At 52.1% G+C, this 21,657-nt stretch overlaps 8 protein-coding genes across 8 annotated transcripts; 3 read left to right on the top strand and 5 right to left on the bottom strand.

The window, feature by feature from the left end:
- Positions 1 to 159: 159 nt before the first annotated feature.
- N7532_008630 (proline iminopeptidase) lies at positions 160 to 2,002 on the bottom strand (the record flags this gene model as incomplete). Its single annotated transcript, XM_056621122.1, has 9 exons — positions 160 to 471; positions 537 to 633; positions 692 to 830; positions 892 to 912; positions 968 to 1,132; positions 1,187 to 1,272; positions 1,349 to 1,593; positions 1,671 to 1,906; positions 1,960 to 2,002. The coding sequence occupies 9 exons, from the start codon at positions 2,000 to 2,002 to the stop codon at positions 160 to 162; spliced, it is 1,344 nt and encodes a 447-aa protein (XP_056471928.1).
- Positions 2,003 to 2,368: 366 nt separating this feature from the next.
- On the top strand, positions 2,369 to 3,898 carry N7532_008629 (pyridoxal phosphate-dependent decarboxylase family protein; the record flags this gene model as incomplete). The annotated part of the gene is made up of 1 exon (XM_056621121.1): positions 2,369 to 3,898. One exon carries the CDS (start codon positions 2,369 to 2,371, stop codon positions 3,896 to 3,898), a length of 1,530 nt encoding a protein of 509 aa, XP_056471927.1.
- A 160-nt stretch (positions 3,899 to 4,058) lies between these two features.
- On the bottom strand, positions 4,059 to 6,184 carry N7532_008628 (putative Kelch repeats protein; the record flags this gene model as incomplete). Its single annotated transcript, XM_056621120.1, has 4 exons — positions 4,059 to 5,121; positions 5,154 to 5,437; positions 5,539 to 5,684; positions 5,740 to 6,184. The coding sequence occupies 4 exons, from the start codon at positions 6,182 to 6,184 to the stop codon at positions 4,059 to 4,061; spliced, it is 1,938 nt and encodes a 645-aa protein (XP_056471926.1).
- A 391-nt stretch (positions 6,185 to 6,575) lies between these two features.
- N7532_008627 (uncharacterized protein) lies at positions 6,576 to 11,250 on the top strand (the record flags this gene model as incomplete). Its single annotated transcript, XM_056621119.1, has 5 exons — positions 6,576 to 6,900; positions 6,976 to 8,051; positions 8,108 to 10,501; positions 10,557 to 10,635; positions 10,694 to 11,250. The coding sequence occupies 5 exons, from the start codon at positions 6,576 to 6,578 to the stop codon at positions 11,248 to 11,250; spliced, it is 4,431 nt and encodes a 1,476-aa protein (XP_056471925.1).
- Positions 11,251 to 11,485: 235 nt separating this feature from the next.
- On the bottom strand, positions 11,486 to 12,600 carry N7532_008626 (uncharacterized protein; the record flags this gene model as incomplete). Its single annotated transcript, XM_056621118.1, has 2 exons — positions 11,486 to 12,340; positions 12,415 to 12,600. The coding sequence occupies 2 exons, from the start codon at positions 12,598 to 12,600 to the stop codon at positions 11,486 to 11,488; spliced, it is 1,041 nt and encodes a 346-aa protein (XP_056471924.1).
- A 675-nt stretch (positions 12,601 to 13,275) lies between these two features.
- On the top strand, positions 13,276 to 14,840 carry N7532_008625 (telomere maintenance protein PBP2; the record flags this gene model as incomplete). Its single annotated transcript, XM_056621117.1, has 4 exons — positions 13,276 to 13,776; positions 13,843 to 14,252; positions 14,308 to 14,729; positions 14,818 to 14,840. 4 exons carry the CDS (start codon positions 13,276 to 13,278, stop codon positions 14,838 to 14,840), a joined length of 1,356 nt encoding a protein of 451 aa, XP_056471923.1.
- Positions 14,841 to 15,228: 388 nt separating this feature from the next.
- On the bottom strand, positions 15,229 to 16,068 carry N7532_008624 (uncharacterized protein; the record flags this gene model as incomplete). Its single annotated transcript, XM_056621116.1, has 2 exons — positions 15,229 to 15,722; positions 15,882 to 16,068. 2 exons carry the CDS (start codon positions 16,066 to 16,068, stop codon positions 15,229 to 15,231), a joined length of 681 nt encoding a protein of 226 aa, XP_056471922.1.
- A 318-nt stretch (positions 16,069 to 16,386) lies between these two features.
- Positions 16,387 to 21,159, bottom strand: N7532_008623 (FG-nucleoporin NUP159; the record flags this gene model as incomplete). Its single annotated transcript, XM_056621115.1, has 3 exons — positions 16,387 to 20,264; positions 20,331 to 21,012; positions 21,073 to 21,159. The coding sequence occupies 3 exons, from the start codon at positions 21,157 to 21,159 to the stop codon at positions 16,387 to 16,389; spliced, it is 4,647 nt and encodes a 1,548-aa protein (XP_056471921.1).
- Between the last annotated feature and the right edge of the window lie 498 nt (positions 21,160 to 21,657).

The raw sequence follows: 21,657 nt of genomic DNA, 5'->3' as shown, positions 1-21,657 counted from the left end.
GATTCATACCTAAGTACTGTGATAAGTTCTATGTTTCTGCGCATTGGGGCCCAACCCGCCCCTTCTCTACCTCACATATACTACACTAGAGTAGCACTTGTGAGGTATGCACCAGAGTAACTTGCATATTCTCATGTAGTGGTATGATGATATAAAGCTTTAGTCAATGGAGTCGTCCCGTAGATTGAAGAGCTGGCGCATGACCTCGCCTGACTTGCTGCGCAGGGCGTCATGGTACATGGTGTTAGTGATGAATTGCTTGGTGCCCTTGATCTTAACGGCAGCGCTAGACGCTAGATCAAAGTGCACATACATATCATCGATGTATGTCGCTGCATATACGGGAACCTCGTTCTTAGCGAGTTGTGCTTCATCGTACAGTGCAGGCCAATCACTGGTAGTAGCGAGAATCTCCGCAACTTCCTGAATTTGCTTCAACTCGGTGTACGATTCGAACATGTCTTTGAAAACCTGATGTCAAATGAATATCAGCACTTTTGTCCTTGGGCAGAATATAGATGGAAGGGGCGTCGTACCATTTCTCCAGTGAAGTAGATTTCAGGCTGCGAGTCGGAAATCTGGAACTGCGGGTTTGCTGCACGTTGCCTGTCCGCAGCCCAAAGCGAGGGCTTTCTGTTTTATTGTCTCGTTAGAACAGAAACCGGGGGCTCCGAGTCACTTTGCCACTCACCCTTGGCAGTAAATTGCTTCGTGTAGAACGGCATAGATAATATTCTTGTCCATCCCACCATTGCTATCAATCGTAGCAAGGGTCGGGAGGGTAAGGGAGCCTAAAGTCTCAAGTTCATTCCAAGCCCGCAAGACAATTTCTAATGATAGCAGTAGTCAGCAAGTATCGTTTGAGATGTCGATGACAGAGACAGATTTTACCGTGCAGAGAGTCAAGGCCGCCTGTATGAAGTTAGCATAGACTATATATTAGCCATAGGTAGACCAGGGTTCTTACCATGGAATCCGAACATAATTCCAAGCTGTTGAAATCTAGCCGGAGTCAACCATCCCGACGGCAAGGCAACCTGGTTGTTCGTCAAGTATTGCATGATTTTCTTGACCCGTTGAACATCCCCGGGGAATTTGGTATAGTATGCTTGGTTTCTCTCTGCCACTTTTTCTGCATGAAGGTCATTATTTTGTCTCGGGCAGGGCTTCTGGCAGGTAGACCAACCGTAGGTTCGGGAGTAGACAGGATCCGGTTCACTAACAAGTGGGGGTAGCCCACCACAGAGAAAGGCCTCATTCAAACTCCCGGGGCTTCATTGTAAGAAAGGATCAGTTAGCAATGTTCCCCAAGCATTAGCTGTGGAAAATTTCAGAATTTGGGTCTCACAATCTTGAAAGATAAGTCGTCGCACAGAAACCGCCAAAGCTCTGGCCGATGATGCTCCATTTCCGCTGGTCCTCAGGATAGTCATCAGTCAGACAACGGCGAATTGCTTCACAGTCGTTGACGATGTTATCAGCCCGGAAGCATTTGAGATACTCAGCCTGTTTGATGGCATCCCCTTGGCGCGCAAGAGTCCCCGCCGTGATAGTCGAGCTGAGTCCGGTGCCTCGCTGATCCAGAAAGAGAACCTTTTCACCTAGTAAGCCATAACAAGACTTGAATGCAATACAGGTGCGGAAACAATTTCCGGGGCCGCTCGGCTTACCTGGTACCCCTTACTGAGAGCAGGCTCGACCCAGCCGTAGCTCTGCGGGGCACCGCATCCAAAACCCGGTCCACCTTGAAGATACACGAGCCAGGGCAGCTTAGTGTCTTCTTTAGTAGGCTCGACCGGCTTGTTGAATCGAGACACGCTGCGGGCGAACAGCCTCAGAGTGCCCCTGCTGGGTTTGCTGTAGTCGACGGGGACATCGAAGAACAGCTCTGCCACGCGAAGCTTCCCTAAAATTCGCTCAGTGCCTGTCCTTTGTGCCCCTGGGAGATGAGCGACGCACCTGGAACGTTATAGAATTGTCGCTCAATTAATTTGGCGGCCATTGCGATTCGTGAGTACGTGAGTAGTGTTATCCGAGAGTCCGAGAGCTCGGGGCGGAGTGGAAAACACACAGTGGATCGATCGATTGCGGAGAAGCGGCTCAGCGTAGCACCCAGCCTTGTGCTTGTTCCTGACTCGACTCGCCGACACAGCAAATCACTCGGCCGGCTCTCGGCATTTTCAAATCATCGTCAGCAGTAAGCCCATTACTCTCACGTTCGTTCTAGCGTTTTGGGAAGGTCCAGCCGAATATTTGATTTGAGTCTGAACAGATCCCGAATACAGGCTAGATCCCGAACCACGACACAGGAGTAAATCGCTGCAGCTCGTCTCACATTGCTGCTCTCCTAGCCACATCCAACACCGATATGAAATCTCCAATGAACGAGGAAATACTGCAAGATCTGTGGAGAGTTGCCCAAAGGCCGTGGAAGTCTGGTGTTCTTCCAAGCAGCGAGGACTTAGCCCGAGCCCGGGCATCAATTCCTTCTACGCTTCCCAATACAGGAGCAAGCCTCGAGTCTGTACAGAGACACGTTTTGGACGATATTGTGCCTGCCTTCAACGGAGGGAGCATTAGTCCCAATTATTATGGTTTCATCACAGGAGGAGTAACACCCGCGGCGCTGTTCGCCGACAACGTGGTGTCCGCCTACGATCAGAATGTGCAGGTGCATCTTCCCAATCATTCCATCGTCACGGATGTTGAATTTCACGTGTTGGGCCTCCTTGCAGATCTATTACGACTGGATCGATCTACATGGCAAAACGGAACTTTTACCACGGGAGCCACGGCGAGCAATATCCTAGGCCTAGCTTGTGGTCGGGAATTTGCTCTCCGAAAAGCAGCCCGGAGGAAGGGATCTTCAGTGACAAGCGTCGGGGAGAATGGCTTGTATGAAGTCTTGCAAGACGCAGGTCTCTCTGGTGTTCAGGTTCTATCCACGATGCCTCATTCCTCCTTGGTGAAAGCCGCCGGTGTTTTGGGAATTGGTAGAGCCAATGTTCTCAACGTTTGTTCTGCGGATAATGTTCTCCAATTCGACATGGAGAAGTTGGAGAAGAACCTCGCTAGAACAGACAAGGCCTCGATCGTCGCTATCTCCTGCGGAGAAGTCAACACAGGGCGGTTTGCTACATCCGGAATGGAGCAACTGCAAATTATCCGCCAACTTTGCGACAAATACGAAGCATGGATCCATGTTGATGGTGCCTTCGGGGTCTTTGGTAGAATCCTGGATAACAATCCCGAGTTTGCAACTATCAAGAAGGGGTCCGAGGGAATACATCTGGCGGACTCGATTACTGGTGATGGCCATAAGTTACTCAATGTTCCCTATGACTGTGGCTTTTTCTTCTGTCGACACCCTGAGCTGGCCGTCAATGTCTTTCAAAATGCGAATGCAGCCTATCTGACTGCAGGAGCGTCTGATGGCCCATCAATCCCCTCTCCCCTTAATATTGGCATTGAGAATTCTCGCCGGTTCAGGGCTCTACCAGTGTATGCATCCCTACTGTCCTACGGCAGGGACGGGTATATGGATATGCTACAACGTCAAATTCGACTTGCCCGAACCATTTATGACTGGATTTTCGATTGCGCGGAATTTATTGCCTTGCCAGAGGTAATCTCGAAGACTGATCTTTTAGATCAGACCTTTATGACTGTACTGTTCCGGGCCAAAGACGATCGGTTGAATTGTGATCTTGCGAAAAAGATCAATGAGACTTCGCGCATGTTCGTCTCAGGAACGAGCTGGCAGGGTGCTCCCGCCTGTAGAATCGCTATCTCCAACTGGAGGGTGAACGTGGAAAGGGATGCCGCGTTAGTAATTGATGTCCTGACCCAGGTGGCTCGACAATGGTTACTGTCTACATGTGATATTCCGATTCGATAAGCGATATACAAAGTGCTTAATTCATTGGATGTTTGTGATACAGCGTGGACAACGTGAGATAATAAAAGCATGTTAGCCGGAATTTTCTTTTACTGTCATTTTCAAGACGAATCACGTTAAAAATTTTCCCAAAAATCCGAAAGCTCTTTGTATGTTCATATCATCGCCGACGACCAGCACCTCCCACATTTTCAGCTCTGTCGGCGATGCTGACCACCTCACCAATACCAGCTGCTTCTTGCTCGTCCTCCAGAGCCATGATCTCCTCTCGGCTATCCCACCATTTCTCCTCTGCCATATCAAACGCAGCCTTCCGAAGCTCCTTAATGGTCTTTCCTTCGACCTGACCTTTCATTGTCAGAGCCTCAATTCCAATCCTTTGCCATTCCTCAGCGGTTCGACTGAAAAATTCACGCAGACTCTCGAACGGGCGAGGGAGTGGTCGGCTATCGTCGACAGTCGGCTCTTGTTCTTCGACCTCAAGCTGTTCCATCTCTTGTGTAACCGACGGCACAGTCACTTCAGTTGGTGCAGTTGAAGAAGCATCAACAGACATCGCATCTACATCCTCATATTCCATCTCATCGTCCTCATCCTCATCATCCATGTCCTCGTCGCTGTCCTCTTCATCCAAGAGATTCCAGTTCTCAGGCTCTCGGTAGAAGATCTCTTTGACTCCATCCATCTTGCCCAGATCAATCGAGTACATGTCGTCAAAGGTGAATTCCCGATCGCCCTTCTCGAACGTGCCACCATAGATGAAGAGAGTATCATCTTGTACGGCAAGTTGAGCATTGAATCGCCGGTGTGGCATTTCAAAACGAACCACAGCCGGTTTAGCAGGCTCCTCAGGTTCGTTGGTCTTGGGCGTATTCGATTCCATGAGTTCATCGTCACTATCGTCATTTCGAATTCCCTTCTTGGCCTCCAATGCCCTCAGATTATTCAATAGCTCTTCTTCATCTGCCTTGCTTCTGTCCCGAGATTTGATAGCCTGATTCGCCTGCTGCTTCTTGCCCGGGGCTCGGGGACGACGCAAACCCAGAGGAAAGAAACGGTTTCGGTCCGTGTTCCAGGCGAATAGCGCATCAAAGAACTCGCTGTCAATGCCTTCTTCGGTCAATTCAACATCGTGGACACCGCCGAACATAATTCCTCGTCCCTTGTGGTACGCCATCGTCGTTCCCGCACGCGGTGGATTGGGGGTATTAGCGGGCTTCTTCCTTCGCTCCCAGCGAATTGCAGGGGGGCAGACGAGGGCGCTTCAGAGCCAGGAGGCGTCAGTCTCAGGAACCATGTATCTTGATGGACCATAGGCCGCATTGCCATTTTCTGGGGACTGCCCTTGGTTGGCTTGCCACCCGCACTACTGGTAGTCTTGACTCGCGAGTAGCCACCATAAATCACAGCCCCAGACTCATGAGGCAAAAAGGAGAACGAAGATCGCGGGTCCGGCTTCTGAGCTGCGGCGTTGAGAACTGGGTTGTGCCAGGTATATTCGTTGCAATCGTAAATCCACAGATCCTGTAGGTATTTTGTCTGCTGAGCAGTATCTTGGAACCCCCGAAAAGAATGATATAATTCTAAATAAGTTGTTAGCAAATAGTATAATGGACATATTCCATTTCGCGAAAACAAACCTTGTAGTAGGTCATACGATGGCCGCTTCTGGCAGGGGGCCCTTTGCCCTTGGTCTCGATGCGAGTCCACTCCCTTGTAGCAGGGTCGAGGTGCCAGAAATCATTGTAATGGTAGAACGTGCCCTGCTTAGGCGACGAGAACTCTCCTGGTTATTTGTGAGCCGTGGTTCGCACATCAGATATCGACCGGGGGCCTCTCACCTCCAAACAAGTAAACGCCTCCTGTATTACCTCCACGGCACCAGGCATGGCCACTCCGAGGGAGCGGGCTGTTTGGGCTTGTGACTTCTCTCCACTCGTTGCGATCGATCAGGTGAACAAAAAGGTTGTTGAAGAAAGTTGCATGGGTTCCATCGTAGTACTCGCCGCCAAAGAGCAGGATTTCGTTGCGGTTGGATGGCGATGCAAGTACTGTCGCGGAAGACCGTGGTGCAGGAGGGTCCGAGACCACTTCTGTCACCTTCAAGTGCCTCGCCTGCTCCTCAGCATATTGAGCTAGGATGGCATCCAGATCTGCGTCCTCAGCATCGCTGTCCACATCCTTGCCCTTGGCTTTGGACTTTTTCTCAGTCTTGGCGGACTTTTTAGACTGCTTTGCCGCAACGCGAGCTTTGTGCTCGGCTGACTTCTTGTCTTTTTTGCCCATGGTGGAATTGCGACCTTGCACAATTTTTTTCCAGCTTCACACTTTGGGCCGCGGGGCATAAAAAAAGACGTTCCCCACATTTGATAGATAGAGCCCCCGCGCCCTAAGTAATAAGTGTTGTTCACTGACTAAGTGATTTCCCAACACATACCACATGTAAACTTTTGCTTAGATGAAATTTCCAGAATGAATTGATCCAGGGAATTCCATTTTAATCTCATCTTTTTCGAACCACACTCCATAGTTGCTGTGGTGAAGTTGGACAATCTGTGCCCTATCGGGGTTGACCGCTCACGTGCGCGACGCGTCTGAGCCGGAATTCGCGCCGCGATGGGCGTCCATTGCTTCGGATGACGACAAACGACCAAGGCCATGGTCGCAACACGCCCCCATGACGAAGAACAACTTGGCCAAGCATCTTAAATGGCTGCTGAAGCAAGGCCCGTCACTCTACCCTTCACTGATCTCCGAGACCCCTGTTGAACAATCGACTCGTGTACCTCAACAGCCCACACCACCCGACGAAACTCCCGAGATACCGGACGAGATTCTGGAGGACGTTGATGATGCTACAGACAAGACTATGGCGCGCTTGATGCTCTGCCCCTCTTCGGAGAGTAAGCCGCGAATGCTCAGCCAGTCTAGCAGAGACCCCAAACTTGATACTACGCCCTCGGCCTCGAAAAAGACGTCTTCCTCGAGGGACATAGCTTCAGGTAAGTAAACAGGCTCGGTAAACGACTCTTATTGGAACAAAAGAAAGGAATATTGACAGGCTGCATCTTGGTCAGGGTCAAACCTGGAGCCACCGCTAGCGTCGACTCTTAGGAGTACTCGGCCAAAGTCTACCCCCCTCAAGCCAGAATGCAAGCCAAATACGTCGCCATTCGATGCTATCGAGTCTATCGATCTGACCGGCGAAACCAATCGCTTTCTACCGTCCTCTTCGACAACAGACATTGGAGAACCGCGTCGACTATGGAACGAGGGGACTGCGTCGCGCGAACGCTCCCAGGAGAAGCGAGGGAAGAAACGAAAGAGCGAAGAATATACCTCCGACCTCCTTTCGCCATCCAAGCACTCGACAAAGATCCGAACTCTGTCCAAGGCCAACAGACCACCAATTTCAGGCAATACAGTTGCAGAACTGTCTGCGGCCTCGAATTGTGTTGCACAGTCCCAGCGAGTCATCGCAGACTCCGATGAAGATGACGACGATCCTTTCGATAGTTGGATCGGAGTCGAGGACGTTGAAAATATGATTCTGGATACTGGCCCGGGGTTGTATCCAAAGCTTCCTCAAATAAGCCCCAAGGAGAACGAGAGAGAGGAGCTCCCAGCGACAATGAGCTCAATTTCACTGCCACTCTCGAAAACCGCCGCGCCGTCACTCACTCGAGTCGAAAGGAAGAGCAATATTGCAGAGTCGCAGAACCCTGAACCGTCACCTACACCGAGCATGTCCAGTTCTCAACCAAAGGATCAAAATGTCTTGAAGTTCCTGGCCCTTCCCTGGGAGTCCATAGCGAAATCAATATCCACTCTGAAAGAAAAACTTCAACGGAATGCAGAAATTGTCTATGAGCAAGCGATGGAGGGCCGACCAGCGCCAGATCTCATTGCCGCGAACAAGGATCTAGTCTGTCAAATACAGGCCATTGAAACCTTGCAAACAAGCCAAAAGTCCCACGCAGATTGTGTTACCCGGAAGGAAGACCTGAAGAAAAGCCTCCTGCGCGTTATTTCCCAAGGCCTCGATCCGACCACATTGCCGGAATTGGCTCGAAGCCGGGCTGTTGAAGCTGAGCTGGAGAAAATCGAGAGCAAGATTAGCGAACTTCTGCCTCAATCCAATATCCTGAATATGGTACCAACGTCCAAATTGGATGTGTGTGACCCTCCCGAGTCTACTTCACGCTCAAGACCGACTCGTACATCCCCCGGGAAGAATTCGATGATACCGTTTTCAACGCGGATTCTCCGCTTGCTTCTCCCCAACAGACACACCGAAGGGAGACAACGCACATGGACCGGTCCTCCTTCACAAACAGCCGAGAGCCGCAAGAGCATTCTGCTTCGCGATCAACCGATCAATATCGTTACAAGGAAGACATTTTTGTGTCTCGAAACATGGGCTCCCCGTCGCTTGCACCAGATATGGAATTTGACGAATTCGACTGGAACGCTAGCGATGATGAGATGCTAGAAGTAGCCGGGAGTTTTGACCAAGGGCGAGTTCCCGACAAAGAACAACCGCCCCAGAGCCGCAAGGTGTTTGCAGAAACATCGGGCAACACATATCGCATGCCTGCACTCCCATCCAAGAAGTCTCCTGAACGCACTAACTTCTGGTCCAACCACCCATGGTCTCAAGAAGTCAAGACTATTCTGAAGGATCGTTTCCAACTTCGCGGATTCCGCCCAAACCAGCTCGAAGCCATTGATGCAACTCTTGGCGGTAAAGATACTTTTATTCTAATGCCCACGGGAGGAGGGAAGTCATTGTGTTATCAGCTGCCGTCTGTTGTTATGGGCGGAAAGACTCACGGGGTGACCATCGTGGTGTCGCCATTACTAAGTTTGATGCAGGATCAAGTGGAACACTTGCGGAAACTCAATATAAATGCATTTCTGATGAATGGCGAGTCTGACAAGTCAGAGAGATCATGGATCCTTGACCAGTTGTCAAATGCCGGCGGTGAAGACTTGGAACTACTGTATATCACCCCTGAAATGATCAACAAGAACCAGACTTTGGTCCGAGCTCTCGAGAAACTTCATCGCCGAAACAAGCTCGCACGCCTGGTAATCGACGAGGCGCACTGTGTTAGTCAGTGGGGACATGATTTCCGACCAGACTATAAGGAGCTCGGCGAAGTTCGCAGTAGGCTCCCTGGCGTCCCGGTCATGGCCTTGACTGCCACTGCCACAGAAAATGTCAAAGTGGATGTCATCCACAATCTCAAGATGAACGGATGTGAGACGTTCCTGCAGAGCTTCAACCGCCCAAACTTGACTTATGAGGTTCGTCCCAAAGGCAAGAACGACGAAGTCTTGGCTGGCATCGCGGAGACAATTACCGGCTCCTACCGCAACCAATGTGGAATTGTCTATTGCCTGTCGCGCATTACTTGTCAGAAGGTTGCTGAGAACCTCCGGAAGAAGTACCGGATTAAGGCTGAGTATTATCATGCAGGCATGGACTCGGCCAGCAAGGCCAAGGTGCAGGGTCTGTGGCAAATGGGAAGATGCCATGTGATTGTCGCCACAATTGCTTTTGGCATGGGCATTGACAAGCCTGATGTACGCTTTGTTATTCATCACAGCATCCCAAAGAGTCTTGAAGGATACTATCAAGAAACTGGCCGTGCAGGTAGAGACGGCAAGCGCTCCGGCTGCTATCTCTACTATGGATACAAGGATGCCGCGACATTAAGACGAATGATTGACGCCGGCGAGGGCAGTTTGGAGCAAAAGGCTCGGCAGAAGCACATGGTTCGGAATGTGGTTCAATTTTGTGAGAATCGCAGTGATTGTCGACGAGTACAAGTCCTCGCCTACTTCAATGAGCACTTCCGCCGCGAGGATTGCGGTAGTTCTTGCGATAATTGCAAATCGGATTTGGTGTTTGAGTCGCACGACTTCTCTCAGCACGCGTCTTGGGCTATCCAGATTGTCCGTCATTTCCAAAATGTCTTGAAAGAAAAGGTGACTGTGCTGTACTGCGTGGATTTACTCCGGGGTGATTTGAAAAGGGCCAAATCTCCCTCCCACAAGCAGATTCCCTGGTATGGCAAAGGAGGTGACCTCGACCGAGGCGAAGCAGAGCGGCTATTCTATCGCTTACTGGGTGAAGATGCTCTGTCAGAAAACAATGAGATCAACGGAAAAGACTTTGCTGTCCAGTATATTGAACTTGGTCGGCGTGCCACTGAATATGAGACGGGAAAACGACAAATGATGCTGCAAGTGCGCGTTTCTCCCATCGGAAAAGCACGGCCGTCCAAACCAGCTCAAAAGGGGAAATCTGGCAGCCAGCATCATCCTCAGTCCACCATGGTGTCGTCTCCCATCCAGTCCGCGAACAATCGACGACAAGCTCGCACTCAAAATAGAACCTTACCTGTGGAAGAATTTTCAGCCGACGATGAGAGCGACGGTTTCGAACCGGTTCGTGTCGCTGGCAGGACAGGGAAACGGAACAATCGTGAAATGGGGCCCCCCATCACGAGTGACCAAAGAATGGATCGACTCGACCACCTGCATCGTGCAGTGGTAGAGGACTTTGAGGTGACGGCCAAGAGATATCTGCAAGAGGTAAGCGATGCACAATGCAATATGGACATGACGTCAGTTGCTAAATTCTGAATAGGTTGTTGTTGAAAAGGGCCTGCGTTCTCAACCATTCTCAGATCAAATGCTACGGGATATGGCCATTTCGTTCCCAAAGAGTACGTTTAGTCTGAATCCGAGGCAATGGAAGCGTTGCTGATATCAATCTTTCCATAGGTCTCGGGGAGCTTTCGACCATACCAAACATTGACCACGACAAAGTCACTCGATATGGTCGCCAGATCTTAAAACTCGTTGACCAGGCTAGACGGCGATACCAAGAGCTGAAGACAGATGCAGAAACAAACGGCGTTGTTCCAGACCCCAACCATCACAATGTTATCAATCTCAGCAGCAGTGATGAGTATAGTGATGATGATCTGTTTGTTGATCAGGCCTCTAATTTCGACCTTGACTATCCCGTGGAAGACACTAGTACGCAGAACGTCACTAGTCGATATTTTCCACCGCCGCCGTCACCCGGTTACGATCCTGGTGACGAATTCGAATCGGGCCCGGCAGCTTCCAGTTCCAGAGGCCGCGGTAAACGGCCATACAGCAAACGGCCACCTCGCCGCAAAAATGGTGACTCCTCAGGCAGCTTCAAGGGCAAAGGTGCCAGGTCCAAGGCCAAGACTGGCAGTGGCCGTGCTCCAAGCCGGGCGCCCTCTACAAGCCGGAAAGTTTCCAAAGCCAAGACGCCTAAATCCGCAATCGGAATGATGCCCATTTGACTTCGAGTTTTTCTTTTTGTTTGTTACGGGATGATCATGATTGGGGTTTGCGAGCATCTACAGGCAGCGTTTTACCAAGTACCCCAAGGGCGTTTTGGCCCTTTGGCGCACCTCGTTGAAAGCGTGGATTGTAGTTTCATTTCTTCATGAATCATGGTTGAATTAGAATATTAGTAGACATAATGCCATCTCCACCTTCGCCTTTTGGGCAACCACGAAGGTCTTGCTCCTACTCTTAACTTCCCAATGAACGGCCAAAGTCGATTAAACGCAAACGTCGCGCATCTCGCGGGTGAAACTGAGCCACTTTAGCCTTGATGAGGAAACGAGATGCCGCTGAATCGCGCACCAGGTCAATATAGGAGAAATCCGCCTCTAGGAGGGCATTCAGTAGCTCATGCATTTCTTTTGCGGCGACCTGTCGCTTGTTTGTAGAGTTGGAATGATTCGTGTTGCGCTGAAGAAACTGGTCAATCCGTTGCTGATTGCTTTGTTCAGGCTCTTCCGGCAGCTTTGATTTCTTCGGTTTTCCGTGGGCCGTATATCCAGCATTCAATGTCGTATCCGACACTTCTGGTGCATCGCCCACCGTGGGCCCACCTAGGTCTTCAGCCGCAAGCATCGGTGCCAGTGTTTCGTCGATAAAGTTTTCTAAGGCCTCTCTGAGGTCGTTTGATGCGCGATCTTTATCTTTATTCTTCTTTTTCTGTTCGGCAACCACTTCTTGGGCCACTTGCGCTGGCGTTTGCTCCCGCTTGCGCGCATTGGCATCGCGAATTCTCTGTATTCTTTCACGGAGGCCACTAGCAATAGCGCGTGAGTCCCGCAAATTTGCCTCTTCAATCCGTAGACGCTCACGGTCCGCAGATAACTTCTCTGCGGTCACTGAAACAGAAAACTTGCCCTCCTTTATGAGCTGTCCGGTTTCTTCAACAGCTAATAAGGAAGGCAAGACGGACTCAGTGGTTGGCAGCCGAACTTCAGCCTGAAGCAAGGACTCGTACGCTTTCTTGGCCCGACGTGCTTGTTGCACACGCGCCCAGCGGTCATCTCCGCCGTCTGACAGGCCATGAGTGCGAACCTCGCGAAGCTATAGTAGATACCACTGTGAGTTCTTAATTGTTTCAACTTCAAGAGCACAAGCCACGGAAAGATATCACCTACTTTTTTCAGATCCTCTTCCTGTCGTCGAACCTGATCCTGAAGCTGCTGCAATGTTCCATCTAACCGTCGCGCATAGGCATGCAGCTCCGTTGCGCTAAGAGGCTGGTTGATGGACTCTATCTCCGCGGCGTGACGATTCTGGTCAAATTTCTGGATATTTTGGACTGCAGTCTCTGGTATCTCCATGATTATTGTTCCAAGATGGCGCATGTAAAAAGGCTGACTCGACTTCGTGGGGCGCGTAGTACTTGGGCGCTTATGTGTCTTCCTTGGAGGGTTGTCCACAACACCCGCGTCGCGTTGCACGTGATGTCATGCCTTACCTCAGCACCCCGTTTCACCTTCACCTTCACCTACCTTCCTCGCATCTCGTCTCTCCATCTCCCCTCTCCCTCATCTCTCCCTGTCGTCAAATTTCCGCACCTCCATCCAAGATTCGTATCGGAAGCCCACGTGTGGACTTTCGAAGCTGCGTCTAAGCCTGGACCAGATCGTGCGCGCATTTCCCTTGCCCGATTTCCTCACCCCGAGACCTCCTTCCTACCCAGTCGCATCGTCGGCTCTTCACCACCGCCCACCGCCCTCAACGCACTCTCACCCTCGCCTCCCCAGACCATACTTGCTCGAATCAGCTTTGCTACATCGAGATCCTGTCATCCACCGTCCGATCTGCCTTCTCCTATCGGCACACTTCCAAGATCATCATCGCTTTCTCCCCAGCATCAGATTCCCCTCGGCCGCCAAGCACCAGCACCTTCTCGTGGGAGCCTCTGGTGTACATAGCCGATCATAAAAAGCAAAACACAGATTTTACTCTTCACACCAATCTTTCACGTAAGTGAAAACAAGCAGCTGCACAGGATGTCGGCTTCTCCGTCCAACCTCCAGTCGGCCAAGCGTCCTCTCGAGGACCCTTCTTCCCCCACGGGCCCCAACGACCAGCCCGATGCCAAGCGCCCCGCTCTCGACAAAGTCGTGAAGAATGATACCGAGGTCCAGGCCGACGTCTCGAGCAACGAGGTTCCCGGTGTCGAGAGTGCCCAGGATACACAGGGTGATACCGTCGTTCCCGATGCCCCCAATGGCAAGCAGACCGAAACCCAGCCGATCCAGTCGACTGCCTCCCACGGCGATCACGCCAGCTCCCAGTCTGATCAACAGGCCCCGCAGGATGAAACTAACTGGATTCATATTCGCGCCGTGATCTCCAGCTCGGAGGCCGCGACAGTGATCGGAAAAGGAGGCGAGAATGTTTCCCAGATTCGCCGTTCGTCGCATGCCAAGTGCACAGTTAGCGACTACACTCGAGGTGCCGTCGAGCGGATTTTGACTGTCAGCGGCCTCCAGGATGCCGTGGCCAAGGTAAGCTTACCCATTTTTTGGTGATGAAATTAAGGTTACCGCATAACAAATGCTAACGAGGAACAGGCTTTCGGACTTATCATTCGCACTCTGAACAATGAACCCATTGATACCCCCTCTACTGCCCAGTCCAAGACGTACCCTTTGCGTCTGCTAATCCCGCACATTCTCATCGGCTCAATCATCGGCAAGGGCGGCAGCCGGATCCGCGAGATCCAGGATGCTTCTGGCGCCCGGCTCAATGCGTCGGACTCCTGCCTTCCGTTGTCCACCGAGCGCTCTCTTGTTATTCTCGGAGTCGCAGATGCGGTGCACATTGCGACCTACTATGTCGCAGTGACCCTGGTGGAGCAACTGACGGAACGATTCAACGGCCCCGCGGCTTCCGCATATGCCACTCGCAGTGGTGGCCCTGCTGGTGCTGTCTCTGGTGGGATGCAAGTTGTCCCCTATGTCCCGCAGCCTGCTGGTGGCCAGTATGGTCACCCTGATAACTTCAAGCGTCACCACCCGCACCCCAACCGTGCCCAGGGCGGTGCCTACGGTATGCCCTATGTGCAAGGCCTGCCCACCCCCCACCCCCGTCGGTCAACCGGTCATGCCCTATGGCGCTGCTACCCCTCACACCCCCTACGCCGGTGCCACTCCCCATCAGCCCACTCCATACGTCGGCGGCCCGCAGCCCACTGCTGGTCGTGGAGCCCCCACCCCAGCTGCTCCCACAGGCGCCGCAATGCCTGGCCAGCCTTTGACTCAACAGATTTTCATCCCCAACGACATGGTTGGTGCCATCATCGGAAAGGGTGGCGCCAAAATCAACGAGATTCGCCATTTGAGTGGTAGCGTTATCAAGATCAACGAGCCCCAGGAGAGCAGCAATGAGCGTCTGGTCACAATCACGGGTACCCAAGAGTGCAACCAGATGGCTCTGTACATGCTTTATTCGAGACTCGGTATGTTCCCCGAGCTCGCAGAGCGAGCGCCCTTTCCCCAATTATTGGAGTCGGTACCGCTACAGAGTTGAACTAACACTTTTCACAGAAAGCGAGAAGCATCGCGTCTAGGCCTCAACGTTTTGTTGAGAGCCTTTCCGGCATCACGCCCCCAAAAAAACGGTGGTTTATGATGATTTCATTTTTATATTTGTTCTGACACGAGTGTTCGTTGCTCTTCTCTCCTCCCATTCGTACCTCCCATTCTTACCTCCTTTTCTCCTTCCGTTGTATCTTATTTGCTTCTGCCTTCCTTAATATCCAATCCCACTTTTTTGCACCCGTTTGCACACCCCTTCCCAGTAGCACTGGCCCGGTCTCCGCTCATCTCGTTCTCCCTCCCGACCGCTCTCCACCCCTGTCCCAAGATTAAACAACGCGCAACACCCATCACGAGACAAGACTTCCGTCTAACACTCCGTCATAAAATAATATGAAGAACTGGGACTCCTTGAGAATGTTAAATTTTCTGGAAACTGACATGCTTCATCTCCAGACCAGGAACAGGGGGTAGCATTTTCTCCCGAATAGGCGCCACGCTCTGCTGGAATTGCTCCGTCTCCTTCGCTTGCTTATGCGCCTCGACTGTTTCCCAGCCAACAGCTAACAAATGCACCACGGCATGTCCACTCGGACTCTTTGCGTGCTGCACCATGTTCGGACGATCGATGTGACCCATCGCCCAGGATCGCGGACCGTCCTCTTGCGGCAAATGCTCCACCAGTGCCGTGCGGAAGTTGATTAGTTCTGCATTCAATTGCTTGGTCTCTTGCACGGTGAGGGAGCTTGGGAAGGGCAGAGCACAGATTTCCGTCACCGGGTTCGCGGTTAGCGTATCTGTGCTGGAAATTGGCGGGCTGAGAGTTGTGTAGAGGGCTGTTGGAGGTTGAGCCGTCGGCGCGAGGAATGGTTCCAGATTGATGGCGGTTGTTGAGCCGCGGGCATCAGTCCAATCTGTTTGATCTTAGCGGTTGAACATACCACATGATATTTGAAATCGTAGGCTTATGTATCGCCGCATAGACCGCAAGGCGTCGTAGTTACAGGAAGGCAAGGCCTAGGGCGGAACATTCGAAAACAAAAAATAAAGTCCGAGCATTCGAGGCAACTTACCTACAACCCATACAATCACATCCTCGTCTTCAACCGTACGACCCCAAGCGGAATTTTGGTGACCGCTTTGCTGTTTTGTGGAGCGGAAGATGTTCAGCAACGCCTCACCCTCTTCGCTGTGAGGATCTTCGGGCCGAACCTCGGGCCTCACTTTGAAAAAGATGAATTCGCTGATACTTTGCGGCATACTTCGTGGGTTTATGAGGTGGGCTGAGAAGTGATCGGATTTACTTTTTAAAAACAGTTGAGAACACCGAACTTATGAGGAATCGAGTTAGACTGATGTCACACCGCAAGATGATGTCAGACCGGCCGCTCGTCATTACACCATGTCGATAGAGCTAATAAAACAGAAAAGAAAAGAGACCCATTTACATCTCGAAAAGAGATTTTTCGCCTCCAATTGTAGTGTATCACGCCGGGACTTGTAGCAAAAAAAGAAAATTCGTCCGAATGCTAATCGCTCCTCCCTTCCCCAAGCGCAAAAACCATAGATCAAATGTCCTTAGGGTTTGTCCACAACCACCCAGTCATCATCAACAGGGCGCACCTTGTCCTTTTTCTTCTCAAATGCAGCCTTCAAATTACCGATCAGTTGCTGGCGGCGAGAGTTCTTTGTTTTCCACCGGGCGCTCTCCTCCTGGATGACCGGGCCCACACCTTCGACACTGCGGAGACGACTGTGTCTTGCCGAGCCGTTGATGCTACCCCGGAAGTTGATGCCGCGCGAAGCAGAATCGGGCGTGTGATAGGCACTGCCGTCAATTGATCCGCGCGAGCCCGGAGTAGCAGGGAAACGGCCAGCATTCTTCCGTGGGGTAGTGAAAGGAGATTCCTCGTGGCTTGGTGCGGCGCTGGAGATGTCGAGACCCATTTTCCGCATTTGCGACTCAAGAACGTCAATGTCACTGCTCTTACTTTCGGCCATAGCCATCATCGTAGAAATGGTAGAGGCAACAGCCTCAACAGTAGGTCGCTTGCGGGATGAAGTAGTTGACCCATCGGGACGAGGGATATCTGCCATTTTGGCTCGCAATAGCGAGACGCCCTGCTCAAGATCGGCCATCTTGGTCTGGAAATCAGCGAACGTAGATCGAAGATCTTGCTGAAGAGTAGCCTGTTCGGCCGACAGAGGCGCCGCAAGGATGGAACCGGTATCAGTGTGTGCATCCAGGGTCTTGCGAATGGTGGAAAACTGGGATCGCATATTCACGACCTCCTTTGCGAGGATTTCGCGGCATCGCTCCAATTTCTCCTCAACATTCTGAATGCGCGCGTAATGAAGAGTTTCGTTGAGAGCAACGACGAGTTCCTCAAAGTTGTTGATATCCAGTAAATACAGTTTTTTGTCAAGAATATTGGCAGGCTGATCACCCTTTAAGATCTCTGCCAATTCGGAAGGCTCCGATGTCTTGGAAGACTGCTGATACAGCATGTACGAGTCCAAGGATCGTGCATTTATTCCCAGTGTGTCGATCATTGAGTTGATATCGCGATATAGGCGTTCAACCATACCCGAGATACCTGGCTTAGCAGTCTCGCCAGTGTAGCTTTGGTGAGGAAGAAAAGGATCAAGAGTAGCAACAGGTTCGAGTGGGCGAGCAAGATCTTCGCGAAGTCTCTCATCTTCGTCATCATCTGATAAAAAGAGAACGTCCTCTTCTTGGCTCTGAGCGGTCTGTTTAGCCCGAGCCTCCTCTTCTTGGGAGGCAAGGCTCTCTTTTCTCAGCAGTCCATCTCGCTGAGCCATTTGCGTCAAAGAAGCCTTGCGGGTAGCTAGAGCACTTCCAGCTTCTTTACGCACCTCAGGCTTCTGCGAGAGCAAAGTACTCTTCTTCGAGCCCACCCGGGTAGGGCTGGGTGACCGGTACGGCTCGCGGTTGTTCTGCGCCACAGGCCCAGGCGGCGGAAGAAGGGGCTGCTTGGGGATTTCACCAAACAGCTGGCGGGGAAGCTGTTGGCCATGCTTGGGAGCAACAGATTTCGATAGACCACTGAACAGACCACCTGTAGCACTCTTCTCAGAAATAGCACTGAATGAGCTTTCGGCGGAGTCCTTAGGACTCGGGATCTTAGTCTCGTCATGGGTGATTTCTTCGCCACTATCTGAGAAGTCGGATCCATCGCCTTCCGAGTCTGCATCAGAGGCATCTGGAACTGGAACAGCTTCTTCGGCTGGCTCAGGTTTATCCTTTGAGGCGACGAAGTCAGGGGGTAGAGGCGCTTCTTCAGCGGAGATTGGGGGACTTTCAGCCTTCTTAGGCTTGGGCATTATGAAGTCTGGCGGTAAGGGCGCCTCGTCGTCTTTTGGTACGGGCTTCTTCACGGTGAAGTCTGGAGGCAGGGGCGCATCGTCAATCTTCGGTGATGGCTTCTTGGCTGCAATGAAATCCGGAGGGAGTGGCGCATCATTCACTTGCGGCGACTTCTTGGCGCCGGTGAAGTCTGGGGGCAGCGGCGCATCTTCAATGGAGCTCTTAGATACATTGGATGATGCGGATGTGTCTCCAGGGGCATAGCTATCCCTGCTTGTAGGATCCGGAGGCAGTGGTGTGTCATACGAAGAACCGAAAGTAGGCGTAGAAACAGATCCTTCCCGCTTCGGTGTAGCCGTTTTATCGGACGGGGCTGAAAGAGGGCTAGTGACCTGATTTTGAGCGGCGGAAGCAGCATCGTTGGAAGCACCACCAAAAATAGAAAAGTTTGACTTGCTGGTCTCGACAGTAGACTCAGACTTGGCATTCAGCGGGGTTAGGTTGCCAGACAGACAAGTCGTCCGAGAGGAGGGCTTGCCAAAGACAGAAGTCGATTCGTTCTTGACTGGCGGGACGAAGCCAGTTCCATCCTCACCGCTGTCCATAGGCTCCGAGACCGGCGGGCTAGGGCTTGCCTTTCCTGGAGAAGAAACCATCTCGTCAAACGAGCCACCGAATGAGAAAGCCCCAGAAGAGGGCTTGTCGGGCTTCGGACCATCGTTGGCGGCTGTGCCATCGGGCTTGAAAGACGACCCTAAAACGAAGCCACCGGTGTTTTGGCCAAACGGATTCTTCGTTTCTGTAGAGGTTGGCTGTGGGAAGGAAGTCGTAGTAGAGGGATTGCCGAATGGGTTCTTGGTCTCATTGCCATTGCCATTGGTGCTCGCAGGCGCAAAGGAAGCGTCGTTTTGTGGCTTTCCGAATGGCGAGGGCAGAGATGGCTTTCCAAATCCACTTTCACTAGCAGGCTTCGCGAATGGCGACTCTCCTGGCTTAGCTGCGGCGAATCCAGCAAATCCGCCACCTCCAGAGAAGGAGCTGAAGCCACCTCCGGCAGTGCCACTCCCTGTCCCAAGCAGACTCTTGCCCGAAGTACTAGGCTGTCCAAAGCTAGAGCCCGCAGTGGCGAAGCCAGACTGGCCGAATGCCGGTTGCCCAGGAGTGCCCGCAGTGCCAAACGCAGAACCAGGCTGGGAGGGAGTTCCAAAAGTAGCTCCTGGAGCTGATGGCTTACCGAAGGCCGAAGCTGAACCACCACCCATTGGCGACGGACTGCCAAACGATGGCCCAGATGGCTTACCAAATGCAGTTGCACCCATGGTGGATGTTGTCCCGAAAGAGGTACCACCGGTTGACTTGTTAAAACCGGAAGTGCCAAACGGAGATGCGCCGCCAAAGGAAGTTTGCCCGAAAGCAGGCTGTTGTGGCGCGGGAGAGGCTTGTCCAAACCCGGATTTTTGAGGAGCTGGGGAAGCAGCGGAGGCAGTTGAAGTGGCAGGCTGGTCGTGAGTAACTATTCCAAGGCCGGCGTACACAACCTTTTCACGAATCGCCTGGTTGTATATGAACCACCACGAGGAAAGAATGCCGTCGTTATTCAGCAGAAGCAATCCCGGCAAGGGAGATGAGCTCTCTGGAATATCTTCCTCCTGACCTTGAATGGGGGCATAAACGTTCTCAGTGCAGGTGAGGTCAGCAGCCAAGCCAATCACAGAGGTGTCATCCGTGGAGTCCTTCAGCGGGACCGCAGCCTTATGACTGTCACTGTTGATTTCAGTAGCCACGAATTGGCCAACAAGACTCTTCGAAGCGTCATCGTCCGCAAATGGTTGGTCCGGGCGAGTAACAAGACTGACATCAGCAGATGCAGTAGATGAGACTATCAACACGTCCTTCATGTGGGGTTTGTAGTCTCGTAGCCGGGTGATAAACTGATATGCCGGTGTCCGTTTCATGCTAAAACCGAGAGTCGAGCAAATTTCGGGCAGTTTTTGGATCAAGAAAGGCGCCCCCTTACGCCTGTTGATGATATAGTAGGATGATGGCGGGATTCCGCCTTCGTCTTCAAGAGCATTGGGGGTAAAGACCATGAAGAAGACATCATTCTCAAGCCAAGCGACGGATGATACTTTAAAAAAATTAGCAGCTGCATTTAGTGCGAATCCGGCCAAGTAGACCTGCAGGCAGCACTCACCATGATACTCTCCCTCCAAATCGGTAGGCCGGGGGATTTGGTCTTTTTTGGTTCCATCTGCAGTCATTTGGTCCGCAGTCCCATCGGCCAAACCAGCCACAAGCTGCTTACCCTTATTACTCCACGCAACGCAACTGACGCCGTTCCGGAGGACTTGGCCGTTGGCTCCTGAGACCAGACTTCCTGCTTTTAGGTCGGCAACAAGAAGCTCGCCATTGACCGTGACGAGAGCAACAAGGTTGGATGTGGGATCTGGGTTCGGAACCAGAGAGCGAATCGATGCCCCTGTGGTCGAAACAGATAGCGCAGGCTGGGCAGTTTCATTTACCAGACTGGATGTTTGAAAGACCGAAATTTGGGAGCCATTCTCTGTAGCAAGGATCAACGCGTCGTCGCTCGCGTTGAAAGCGATGTGGGTTGGCCGAGCGGGGAGTGGGATCGTAGCGAGTGGCTCGAAGGGCTTCGTTTTCAGCTTCTCTTGACCAGTAGGGGCCTGGATAGCTTGGCGAATTGATTCGGTTGTTGCGACAACAAGAACATCGGGCCCGGCGGCAACTGCGAGTCCTTTGGTTTGCGCGACGGCGAGCAGAGAAGATGTTGGAGCGGGGAGGGCGTCGTCAGGCCAAGGGGTGGGAAGGAAGCGAATATTGGCGTCGCCGGAGACGCCTTTGAAACCGATTTCCTAGATCGCAAGTTAGCCACAAGTCATTTGAAGTTCATCCAGCTCGACGGCGCGACATACATCAGTGAACGCATCCGAGAGCTCTGGGCCAAGCTCAGCCTGCGCGCTCCCCCCAGCAGGGGCTGAATTCCCGGAGTTAAAGGCCATCCTTAGACGATCGTATTCGCCAGAGGTTGAACGAGAATGACCGCCTAGAGGTGAGCCGGTCTTAGAAGCATTGAGCGATGGCGAGCTCGGCGGCGTTGGAGAGAAGGAGCGACGTTGGAGTGTCTGGGGACTCCGGTTGAAGAGGTGCAAGGTGCGCGTAAAAATCTTGGAGCTGCCCCTCTCCGATCAAGAGTAGGCGGGATAAGAAGAAGGAAAATCCCTAGCAGGACCGATGTGAGAAACGAAGAAGCCGGAGTGAGGTTTGGGTAGGTCGAAAATGTCGCGGGCAAAAACACCTGTAGTGAGTGAATGCCTGACGGGTCAGGCGGCGAGCAGGCTGCGGAGCTTCGTCACTCCAAACAGCTCCCGACCTCACTCCTCTTCCTCATCAGCTCGCGCCTCTCTCTCTCACCTTCTTGATCTCCGCCATCTCGTGCTTAGCCTTCCTACATCTGGTACGGATCTCGGCTTTTTTTAATTCTTGATATTCGATTCGGC

This window comes from Penicillium argentinense, assembly GCF_028826775.1.
Source record: "Penicillium argentinense strain IBT 30761 chromosome Unknown utg000009l_segment0_segment0, whole genome shotgun sequence".
NCBI classification, from domain to species: domain Eukaryota; kingdom Fungi; phylum Ascomycota; class Eurotiomycetes; order Eurotiales; family Aspergillaceae; genus Penicillium; species Penicillium argentinense.
The sequence above is the reverse complement of the archived record's forward strand: the minus strand, read 5'-3'. Positions and strand labels throughout refer to the sequence as shown.